General features: G+C 35.7%; 1 protein-coding gene across 1 annotated transcript in view; it reads right to left on the bottom strand.

Annotated features, from left to right (window-relative positions):
* Positions 1-12,424, bottom strand: part of ZFAND3 (zinc finger AN1-type containing 3) — a 133,409-nt gene that overhangs the window by 86,421 nt on the left and 34,564 nt on the right. Inside the window, exon 3 of the mRNA XM_068185480.1 lies at positions 10,688-10,714. Within this exon, the coding sequence (XP_068041581.1) occupies positions 10,688-10,714 (27 nt within the window). The remainder of the gene's footprint in view (positions 1-10,687; positions 10,715-12,424) is intronic.

Here is a 12,424-nt window from a genome sequence, read left to right as displayed (position 1 = left end):
CCAGCCATCTTGATTTTGGATTCAGACATACTCTTTTTTACAATTCAGTTGTGCACAGATTTTAGAGCTAATTTAGAAAAAAGAGAAAATATTCATAGTGGAACACTAGCTGCAACTAGCTGCAGCCACATAGCAGCTATGATTTTCATGTGCTGATTATCAGAACAAGTCACTGCTATGGTCTATCTTACATTAAACTTTTACAGTCAAAAGTTTACAGTAATACAATAATTTTAACTCTTTTGAAATAATAATTATGGACATTAACAGAAGCAGTGAAAAATAAAAAATAGTGTTTGAGCAATTTCTAAACATTAGCTTATCTGCATCAATTGAGTATATGTCAACATTCATTGTATGCATTTGCATTTTTGGGGTTATTTACACCTATCACAATTTTCTCTAGATATTACTGAGTTTCTAGGAAAAAAAAAGCCAGCATTGTCAAACTCTAGCTTTCAAATTGCTTCTCAAAGTGTTTCAGCAGATGGCAGCTCTTCTGAGAACTTGAAGCTAAGCACTGACTTTTCTGAGGCACAGAAAATGTCACAGTGAAAAACTGTATTCACCTACACTGGGATCAACTTTCTATTTCTTCACATATTGCAGGGCAAGACATATCAACAGAGGAGAACGAAAGCTTGTCTATGAAGACCAGTAATGCTATATTAAATATTGCTAGAAGACAAAGGTAAATAGCACAGTCCTTCTCAGCCTGGAAATGAGCCAGACTGGTATTTACCTCCACAAACACCCTGTAAAGTGTTGAAAGTTTGGGGTTGTTTTTTTTTCTATTCTGAAGCAAAACACAAGACAGAAGGCAAAACTCTAGTGTCTTTTGTTAAAGAGCAAAGCCTATAACTTACAGCATTACCAAAAAAGAAATTAGTCTTTTATTGCTGATTGAGCTCACTACAGACAACTTCTAGTGAATACCATGTCCACTTTGAGTAATCATTTGAGATGTAAAAGTGTACTTTTGGTCATTTCTAATGCTTACCAACCTCCCAAGACATCTATTGTCTGCTCATAATTTGCTCTCCGCTTATATGGGACCTTTTCCACAGAGCTGGACAGAAATGCCCCAGTCCCAAAATATAAAGCTCCAGTTATTTAGGAGCTGACACCTAATAAAAATGCTACCGATGTTGCTAAGCTATTAATTAGATAAATGCACAAAAATACAAAAATAAATGTTTAGAAAGCTCCAAGATTCTTCCTTGTGCATTGGATCATTAATCTTGCACATCATGAAATTCATCTGTTCACTTATTCAAGTAATAAACAGTTAGGATGTGGGTAACATTAGTAGTTAAAAATATACAAACTAGAGCCTCCTTCCACATTTGTCTGATCCTTTAATGAAAAGGAGAGAGTAAAAAATCTTACATTATGTTCTGAAGACTATTATTAGAGCTGCTTTTGCTGCAATAAGAAAAGAGCAATCTTGGAAGATGGACTCTATAGAAGTCCCCAATCAGGTTTCTTGTTCAGCTTCAGCATTCCTGATCAATGGTGACAGAGCATTTGCATCCAACCTGACTGCCACCCAACAGCTCAGAATCAACACTCCTGATTCATGTTTTCCAAATGCTTTGGCCCAGTAACAGTTAACAGCTCCACATAACTGCATTTATTTACACTAGAAGATTGGGGATGGCATTACAGGATGGCAAAATCCTCCACTGAGCTTGAAAAGTCAAGCAGTCTGAAATAAGGAAGTGCCTGATCTAACACACATGATCTGACCGCTTTATTTAATTTTAAATTACTTTCATAATGTATGCAAGTAACAGAAATTCTCTTTTAGAGGACCCTTAATTTCCTTATTGGATCGAATGAAGGACATTCAAAACATGCAATTGGAATTTCACAGAAAGCAAAGCAAAGCTCCTTTCTGCTACTGACTTCATTTTAACCCCAAGGACGATTCCAAAGAAAAATCAAAGACAACTATATTCTACCTACTTTCTCTGCTACAAAATTTTGACATGACTTTTGTAATGTATTTATTGTATTTATTTTCAGGATGTTCAAAGGTATTCTTAGGTTCACCAGGAGAAGCATTAAATACCTTTGCAGTTCCACAGAGGTATGGAGGTGTGTACTTTTAATGCTTAAAGCATCAAAAAATTTTATGTTTTGGGGAGAGAGATTAAGAAAGGACTGCAGTTAAAAGGCTTCTCAAAGTTGATACCAAATATCTTTGGATGTTTGGTATCTGTGCTTTAGGTATGTGTTAGGCATTTGTGCTTATCTATGTACAGTGAACAAAAGTATCACCACCTCTGACTCACACAAATGTCAAGATGGTAAATTACTTGTTTTCTTGAAGCACTAGGGGGCTAATGAGTTCTTCAAAGAAATTCTCTAGAGAAAAGAATTATTCTTAATTCAGCTCAATGTGCAAATGTTATCCCTATAATGTTGCAATTAAGAAGGCATACCTTAATATTACTTAATAGTAAGGGGGCCTATTCATTAGAAATACTACCAACCATGGTGCATTCGGAACCCCAAGCATCCTCACATCAAGACAGAGTAGCTGTTTAAAGGAGAAATTTTCAGCAAATAGAGGTTACCTAGATGATATTTAATGACTTGTGATTTAAACCAGGAAATTAGGCCAGTAATCTTGTGCTTTCTTGTACTCTGATCTTTTTATCATAATTAAAAGACAGTTACAATGCATTCACACAGATTGTATCAATTATTACAGCACTATAACCTGTCTCGTCATTTCCTAAATCTTCAGTGCCAGATTCAGTCAACAGCCTATGCTTTCTGCAAAGGAAAGGACAACATTTTACAGGCTCAGCTACCAAAGATGCTGTTATTTCAGGTGACTTTTCAAAAAAGGCCTTATCTGTATCTCCAGCATAGGATTACACACACACACCTGCCCCCATAATAGATAGTCATCTACTTAGAATTAAGGATAAAGATATTCCTGCTGAAAACTGTTTTAAGCTACTTTTTTCTCCCTGACTCATAATTAAGTGATATTTAATCACTTATTTATTAAGGGATATTTAATGTGATAACAAGGAAAGGGATTATCTAAAGGGGTATTTCCCCCCCCCAATGCTTGCATATTAGTCCAACAGTTTAAATTTTACCTTTTAAAAATTCTATCTTGTTCAGTATAACTTCTTTATCTCTGAAGACAAGACTTATTAAACTTCTCATTTAATTAATACTACACGGAAACTCACTCATAAACTGTTGGGCTTTTTTTTAAAAAGGCAGGAAGTTATAGTTGTATTGACTAAATTTGCATGAGCAGTTTGCCCTCTGGTGACAAACTCTGTGAGAACGTTTTGCAATACATGTAAGAAGACTGGTATGAATAAACAATGGCATGTCTGCAGGCTCCATAAGAAAAATTATTAAAAGTTTTAAAAGAAATGGTATGCATTAATTGTAGCAGTGCAGTATGATTTCCTTTAAATTAAGAGAGAAACAAACTGGACTGAAGATAAAAGTGTCAAGAAGATGAAGAAAAGAAATTCAACTGCAGAAAACACACATAAAGAAAAGAACTGAAATTCCAAAATCTTGCCTAAGATTTCTGAAGGCTAAGACAAAACAAAGGAACATAAGGTCCCTTTCTGCATACATTTCTCAAGGGCATGAAAAGCAAGTCCAAAATCAGGTTGTTCAAAATCAGTAGGAAAACAGTATCATCTCTCAGTAACTGATGAGGAGCAGAAGTGCAAGACAAAAAAACCCCAACTTGTCTAGTATCAAAAAGAAATCCCCACTGACTGTGAAAAGGAAATCAAGTCAGGAACTTAGCTAGCTGTCTAGCTGCTAGATCACATTTCTTTCATATGAAATGGCTAAAGAACCGAAAAGTCATCACTTACATTTCATTCTATTATCCAGATCACATTTGTCCCATACACCTGCTTTCCCTAACAGCTTAAATCACCTTAGCAAACAGCTGTACTTCCCTTATAGCTAGCTGCTCAACAAAAAGGTTTTCACAAGGGAGGTTGTTCTTGGTCTTGCCCTGCTTGGGTATGCAAGGACTGTTGAAATATTGTCTGAGTTAGCTGCCATGACTGTTCACCTAAATTCTTCCTCACTGTCCTTAGCTAAGAGTTGCCACTGGACAGTAACTAACTACTTCCATGTGGAGATGCTCAAGCATGTAGATGTACAAGTTAATAGTAATGACAAAGGAAAGGAAATGCTAGGGGTGGAATCTAAGAAAGAATTGCAAAGTAGAGTTAATTTCCTAAATCACTGTTGTGTCTTGCTTGAATTCAACAGGAGGTTTAGTTAGTTTGAAGATCAGTAAAAGCTGGATAATTTCTTCAATGATCACAAATATTGACTATAAACACACATCTTCCCAGCTACCTCAAAACGGTAACTTTCTCTTGGTCAGCTGGCACATAACCATAGCACTCTAATAAAATAAATGCTGTTTCTAGACTCCTTTCCTTGTAAAATACCTTCTGAAATCAGCTCTTTCACCATCTGGCACTCCACCTGCTCTCTCTCAGCCTCCTGTGTGGCAGTACAAGGGGAAAGAAAAAGGTAGCTGCTAGTCCTCTACAATTTTGATGTGGCATTAACAATCAGAATCCTAGAAAACATGCAGTCAGCTCAACAGATATCCTTATGAATTTCCAAATACTCCTCAGGCAGTAGTGCCTAACATCTCCAATGGCAAATTACATTTTATTTAAAAGACAAACCATGAGTCTGCATAATACTTTTTAAAGGAATGAGCTGAATGTTTCTAAAACACGCATTCTCATATTGCCCTCTCTTCTCATGCAGAAAGAGTTAAATATCCTCGTTTTATTCCCTGAAGGCTGCTGGTCCCACACAGAGGTGCCATGTTTTATTTAAAACATTTCTCTCTCAGAAACCACTTGTTCTAATTGGCAAGGCAAGGCTGGGTCCCCAAAGCACATAGCTCATTAGATTCAGTTTGGATTACAAAAACACGATGAAACAAACTGCATCGAAATGTACAAATTAACAGCTCAGGAGTGCACGACACAGACATGGAATTAGATTGTAATATGGAACAAATTCCACAGGGAGGATAAGGAACAAATCACTAGTGTCTCTATAAACTATAGAAGGGTTCCAAAGGAGCAAATACACAAAAGAGAGCACAGACTTTTCCATAAATGAAGTGAATTGCTAAATTAGAAAAAAAAGAATAACATTTCTTCTTCTATGTTATGCATACATTTATAAGGGAGTGGAGTCATAAAAAAGTTAAGTAAATTAAACCCGTGGGTTGCACATCCTCAATAGGTAACTCCACTTTCATGTGGCAAAGTGCAAACATCATGGCAATTAAGTCATATTTCTAAACATTTTTTTTACATCAACACAGTACACAAGAGACTAAATTACCGCCAGTGCTCCAACTAGTCATTTGGAAAGGTTACAAGTTAGAAGGGGAACAAGATATTAAGAAAAGAGAAAGAAACTGGTTTTACCATAAACAAAAAAACATACTAGAAAACAAAACTATGAAAAATTAAAAATAATGTTTGAGGGAAAAAAGGGCTTGAGCACTTTTCTTTGCTTGTGGATCAATCTGTACAATAGGACTGGCAATCCCCTGAGATAAGAAAAAGAAAACACATGGAAAACATCAGTGATATCTTGTCAAGACAGAGCAGAAAATTAAATCAAGTCTCTTTTGTAGTCTTTTCAAATAGCCAGTACTGAGAAAAGGTCATAGTTTTGCATGAGTGTAATTTATATTTTTAACAAATGAGCTCCAGTCTACTAAATTGAATTTTGCAAGATGCAATCCAACAGCAACTAATGTCTTACAGGGTAGCTTGCTGATAGGATTGATTGACTGTAAAATGGTAATAGTTATTAATTAAAAGGCATTCAATTTTACTAGACTGTGTTGGTGAAAAGACGCTTATGTGACAGGATAATGCCCCACTAACTTAAAGCCAGAAAGAAGAAAAAAGAATCTGTCCTACCTCAATACACAACATTTGAGTGACAGCTATGAAACAAATTCTTTCTTCCACTAACAATTGCACAGAAACTTCATGGGTCTCTCCTCCATCAGTGCTTGCCCCTTCCCACTATTTCATCCAGGGGAAGTTAAAGGAGGATGAAAAGGGACAAAAAAAATTGAGCACACCAAACCAGCAGCTGAGCCATTGGCCCTGTTGACACCCTTCACTGCACTACTGTGCACACAGTGCCTTCACACAGTCAGGTCACAGGAAGGCGAGGGTTGTGCCTTCTACTCAGCATCTTCCATACCTTTTTAAACAATGCACAGCCAAATCCTATCAGTATTGACACAAAGCAACACAGGAGCACTGTACTCTGCAGCTTCCATGCCATGACAATGTAGATATGGACACCTCAAGTAATGTTTTACTAACTTCACTCAACATGTGATCTGTATTTTAACTCCAGCAAAGCTAGAAAGCTTCAGGTATCCCTCTCTCCCGAATTTCCAATTCTCCTGTATATACTGAGACCTACGAAGGTACTGTATAAATATGCTAGATTATTTGATTGATGTTTACTTTTGACAAATGTAAAATGATTATTCCTAAGCTTAGATCATACAACTGTATTTGAATAAATTAATTGTCTCCTGATTTGTATTTCCCCTCTAAACATTTAAGACAGGTTAGGGTTAAAAGGAGTCAACTAAAAATCCCCTTCTAACCTTTCCACAAAATATTGCCCTGTTTTAACAATACAAACAGAGCTACTACTTAGATTTTTTAAATTTTTAAAGCCAAAGAATAATGTGTGCTAACAGAGTAAAGGAATGATTGGGGTCAGCAGTGCAAATCAAGAGTATGAATAACTGAAGCAGTTTATCTAATTTTTTCTTAATTCCATTTCATGGTGACTCTCTTTTTCAAGCTTAGCACACATCTCATATTTCAAGCTTACTAATTATGCTAAGACATCTTTTTCCTACCAGGTCTACCCATTTAGAAATTCTTTGGGTACAGAGTAAAAGAAATTGAATGCCAAACAATATCTATGGTTATATCTGAAATGTTACATTCTTTACTAGAAGGTGCTCTAGAAATACAAAACATTTTTGTTGCCACTGTAACAGTTATACAATTTTCCAAAGAAATGTTTAGCTTCAAGCTTGACTGTGTAATAGAAGTTAAAGATGAAGCTTGACTACTTTCAAACTCTAGCCAGTGAGGGCCATTTTTTGTAGCAAGCAGTCCATGTACTTCAAAACACAAATATGTGAATACAGCAGCAAATTCTAACCTAATGAAGCAACATATTGAGGTACTGGCTTCTATTAGGAGCCAACAAAGGGAATACCATACCAAAAAAAGAAATGTCTTGTGTAGTGGTAAAGAAAACTAGTTCTTAGTGATGTTTTCAAATTTCTGGAAACACTTCTTGCTGCTTTTCTAACAACATACTAAAACTTGTGGATTCAAATCAGAAATTACAAGCATATGAAAAATACAAACATAACAGATTTGTATCATTCATTTCGGACTGAAAACTTTATGAACACAATGCTGAATGAAGCATAATGTAGTAATTACCGTATAACAGGGTACAGCAAAAAAAGCATAATTTGAACTAACAATACTCAAGATGCACCTGCTGAAAAGATTTCCAGTAAGCAAGCTGAAAGCTTGACCAAGAATCAAATCAGCAGTTAAGTAACAGCAAAATCTATTTAGGCAGGAACACTGATTTTTGCCAGCTCATGCTTACAATAGGAGTCATTATTGCCAAACGTGGCAGCAGTAACAGACAAGTTCTAAAGAGTCCCCAAGATTTACAAAAACCGAGAGAAAGGGAAATTGTACCATTCATTAAGTCTGAGACAAAAAACCTACCAATTTTGTAAACTCCAAAAACTGCGTGTGATTTAAGCACGACAAAATAAAGGTCTGTTCAACAAAGGAGGAAGGTTAAGATATGCAAAAATATGAAGTAACTCTATCATCAGATATCCAAGTTCAGGCAACAGGTGAATAATCTGATACTTCTAGACTCAAATGATACATAGTACATATTAATGTCTATATTTCTTTTTCACTCCTTATTAGATCTTTTCAATTCAGGAACATAAAAAATACTATCAAAGTTTCAAAATTTCATAATAACCTAGCATAGAATTAAGCATACGTATTGAAAGTACAGATGAAGTTCTAGCGATACTGACTTTCTGCTACTATAATGAAGATCAAAATTTTCTAATTTTTTACTCATCAAGAATCCAGTAATTTAAAAAACATGTTTTATTTCAACCTGAAAATAAGACTGAACTATGAGCTGAAGCCCCTAAAACTCAGACAATTCTTGGGTTATATGGCTGAATTATTTTTTCAATTTCAGTGATGCTGATCTAGTACTTTGCATAGCTGGATTAAGGGACAGATATCCACCTCTAGAAGTTTCAATTACATGTTCAGACAGAATGCCTATGATTTTGTTTCACAAATCCATGAATACTCTAATCATATTTTATCCTCTTCTAGTTTTGCAATTGCATCTCTCCACTAAACCATCGAGTGCTGCACTTACCTTTAGCTTCACACACTACTGAAAAAACTGAAATCCATTTCCTGTACCTCTCTTTCCACTGCTGATAGAACATAACACAAATTAAGCCTTCCAGGCTCACAATCAAATGGATTAAAGACAGACTGCATTTTTGAGGGGTGATGTAAGTAGAAAGTGTAGTCTTTATCGTTTTCTCTATTTCAATTTTTGTTCTTACTCTGTAATAGTTCATTCTGTGACTGTTCCCAGAGGTTCCAATTAAAACTGAATTCTTGGGGTACCAGGTGCTCTTTCCATGAATGCAGAATTCCTGCCTGAAAAAGTCTACTTTATCAAGTAGTATTTCAGAAATACTCAAACAATGTCCCTACCTGAAGTTGGTACTAGAACTTCCATAAACCTAATGGGAGCAAAGATAGGTTAATAAAGAGCACTTTTGAAAATTTTAACACATCACTGTCCTGTATTTAATCACTCAGAATTTGCAGTTTACCATATTGAAAGAAGAAAGGCTGCAGCATTCTTGAAAGATGCGGTGTCACTAAGGGAGATACTCTGGCCATAATTTACATTTTTTTAATCACCAGCCTGTATTCTGACCAAAAAAAACGCCAAAACCCACACCACTTTACTGCATTTGTATTCTAGATGCATGGGAAGTCTGAAGCAACTATATCTTCACCATTTAAGAGCATATTTATTTGAAGCACTTCAATATGTAGGGTTACTAGTTCTGTATCTGGAGACTCTGAGGCATTAATAACACATTCAGTCAGAACTGAATTGGAGACAGAATGTTGTGAAGTACTTTGCAGAAGTACAATTAACTAGAAATTACTTCAGAGGAGCTCTTGAACATTTCAGAGTCTGTTGCTTCTACAGGGTTTAAGTAAAGCAAGTCAGGTATTGCTTATTGGAACAAGCAGATGGTGTGAAGAGGAGGCAAAGACAGCTGAAAAGGGTAGCTAACTTCAAGCTCTTCTACAGTATTTATCAACCATTATGTACAAGCTAAGAACTAGTCTATGACAAATGAACAGCAATTTTGTGGTTGTACAGATGAGCTTAGTGAACTTTCTGGATCTAGATGAAAACACTGGGCAGTTACAGGCAAAGGGCTGCATGTATCTGTGCAGTATGCAGCTCATTCTTGCCATAGAAAACTCAACAGCTTATCTTTGTAATAACTTGTGAGCACTATTCCCACGTTTAATGTAAGAAAAAAGAAGGAATGTCAGTCTCCCTGCCATATTATCTGGTTGTTTTTGCAGTTTGTCTCATCTTTGGACAAATGTGGATGAAAATTCAGTGAATTTATTTTGATAATAAATTTAGAAAACAGAAGCATATGGTCAATCAATAAGGCAAACTGACATTGCCTTTTGTTCCAATTCTGAGCTAATTAATCTGATTTATGTCAAACTTGACCATTTTTTCCCCAAGGGATGGGTGTCATTTTTTAGGAATGGTATTCCTAAATTTAGTGTCCCACTAAAACTCCAAACCACAAGCCACTCCCTCGCTTCCCCCTCCTCTAATGGCAGGCTGGAGAGGAGAATTGGAGGCACAAAGGTAAAGATCTCAGGCTGAGATAACAACAGTTTACTGGAAAAAGCAATGAGATAAGAAAATGCATTAACAGAGACAACATTAGTAACAAAAATGTACCAGAGAGAGAGGAGAGTAGTTCACATACAAAATGCTCAGAACTGCCATTACCCAACCACTCCCTATGCCAGAATTTCTTGACTGGAAAGCAGACCCCTTCTCCCTGGAGTAGTGTTCCTTTCCCCCCATCCCTGGCAATGAGGTGAGGTGGTACAGAATAACCTCGTGTAACCTGCACAAAGCAACGCTGTCCTGGCAGAACCAGAACAGTGGGGAAGCCAGGAAATGCAGAAGAAAAGAAGACTTCATGACCATGTATTTACAAACTCGGTGATAGTTCAGCAAGTCTGAAAAACCTGCTAAGATAAGGAGGTTCCATTAATAAATTGTACTGCACTGTAAACAGAATGTTTCATCCTTTGAAGACTTGTTGCCCTTCTCCCCTGATATATGTAAGAAAGGAATGCTTACACAAATATAAGGGTCTTTCCTGCAGTGTGTACCTAAAATTATTCCATCTAGAAAAAAATGAACAAAAAAAGTAATTTAAAGAGTTACTAACCTTTTTCATTGTGTGGATTTCTTTTTTCTGAAATAAAGAAAAAGGAAATGATGGTCAAGAGAAATAGTATTTTGAAATTTTTTCTCTGCTTCAACACATTTGAATAAATAAACTCCCATTTTAAAAGAGAAAAAAGAGGAACTAGTTTTCACATCTCTTCTCTGGAGTGCCTGAAACAGTGAAAAACATCTTTCAACACCTTACTTGCCTAAAATCTTGCTACCTGTGGTGGTTAAATTTACAGAAACAGGAGTACATATCTTTCTATATCAGTATGTAGCTAGAAACCCAGTATAGAAAATATGCTAAAAATATTTCAGTAACATCAGGGAAAAAAAAGAAAAAACAGAAAATCACTTTTATGTTGGAATGATGACACTGAGAGGTTTTGAGTTATGACTCCAACAGAGTTGGAGTAGTTTTAAGGCTACTTGTTGAAGGAACCATAGTTAAGATAAACTTGTCTTTTTCCACAGTACCTTCTGCAGTACCTTTATTCCAACCACTAGCAGCTCTTTAAGTTACTAAAACTCTTCCAAAGACTTATGTCATTAAAATAAACAGGCTGTAAGGAACATCTTGAAAATTTAAAACATAAGCTCTCCCACCCCCACCACGCCAATCACAAAAGGTCTCATCTTAAAACTTTACAGCAGAGAAAAATTAACTTTATCAGAGGCAATGGCATTTCAGAAAAATTGCAGAATAGAAGCCAAGAACTTTTCTTCTCTTTAAAAAGAAACAAAATTACAAAAAAAAAAAAAAAAAAAAAAAAAAAAATTAAAAAAAAAAAAGCTCTACCTAATGCCTGGTCTGCTGGCTACGAAGTGTTGGGTACCCTGCTAAACTCAGCAAATGAGGGATGGGTTGTTTTGACATCTTAGAATCAGAATGCCTGCATTGCTGAGTACACAAACACAAGTTACTTACAGTGCTAATATGAACATAACAGTCTTACTGAGTCCTACTGTCTGTGACTGTGGTCAGTAGGGAAAGAGTACAAGAAATTACTTATACTTTCTTCAATATACCATTTCCAGAGACTCATGCCTTTGGGAAACAGCCAGAGAAATACATTTTGCTGAACAACCTTTTAGCAATCTTTATTTCCCAGATGTTTGTTTAATAAACTGATGCTGAACCCAAGATCTGAAATCTAAGTTAAAATAATTTTTCTGCTTTAAAAATGCTAAATAAGCTTTAAAGTTTAAAAAAGAAATGCTGGACCTTTTAAAATTTTATCTGTTGCCCCAAGGCAGTTAAAAATCATGAGCTATGACAGGACCTTAATTACAATTAAAAGTAAGCTTACAACACCAATACCAAAAAACTAATTCAGAAGGTCAAAACTAGAAGCTGCTAACAGCAAAAGGTCAAAAACAATTACTAAGATTTTACACAATAGCAATGACCTTACAATAAGAAAATAATATAAAGTAATTAGAACAGCCTACAGATTACTTACTGATGATTTAATGTTCAAAGGCTCCAAGTTAGAGGAAATGGAATGTGGTATTCTATACCAACTTTTCCTTTTAATTTTTTTATTCATTCCTTATATCAGAAGTTATTACAAAATAAATCCTACAAAATTCCAAGTTACAATTCTGACTTATGTGTTGTGGAAACCACATCATCCATACAAGAGCTGTCCTGGCAGTGGAGCTCTGTAGTACAAGGATGTACCTAAATTCCCTGAACTTGAAGAACTAGGTTTGATGGGTACATTTACACAAG

This window comes from Anomalospiza imberbis, chromosome 3, assembly GCF_031753505.1.
Source record: "Anomalospiza imberbis isolate Cuckoo-Finch-1a 21T00152 chromosome 3, ASM3175350v1, whole genome shotgun sequence".
NCBI lineage: Eukaryota > Metazoa > Chordata > Aves > Passeriformes > Viduidae > Anomalospiza > Anomalospiza imberbis.
The sequence above is the reverse complement of the archived record's forward strand: the minus strand, read 5'-3'. Positions and strand labels throughout refer to the sequence as shown.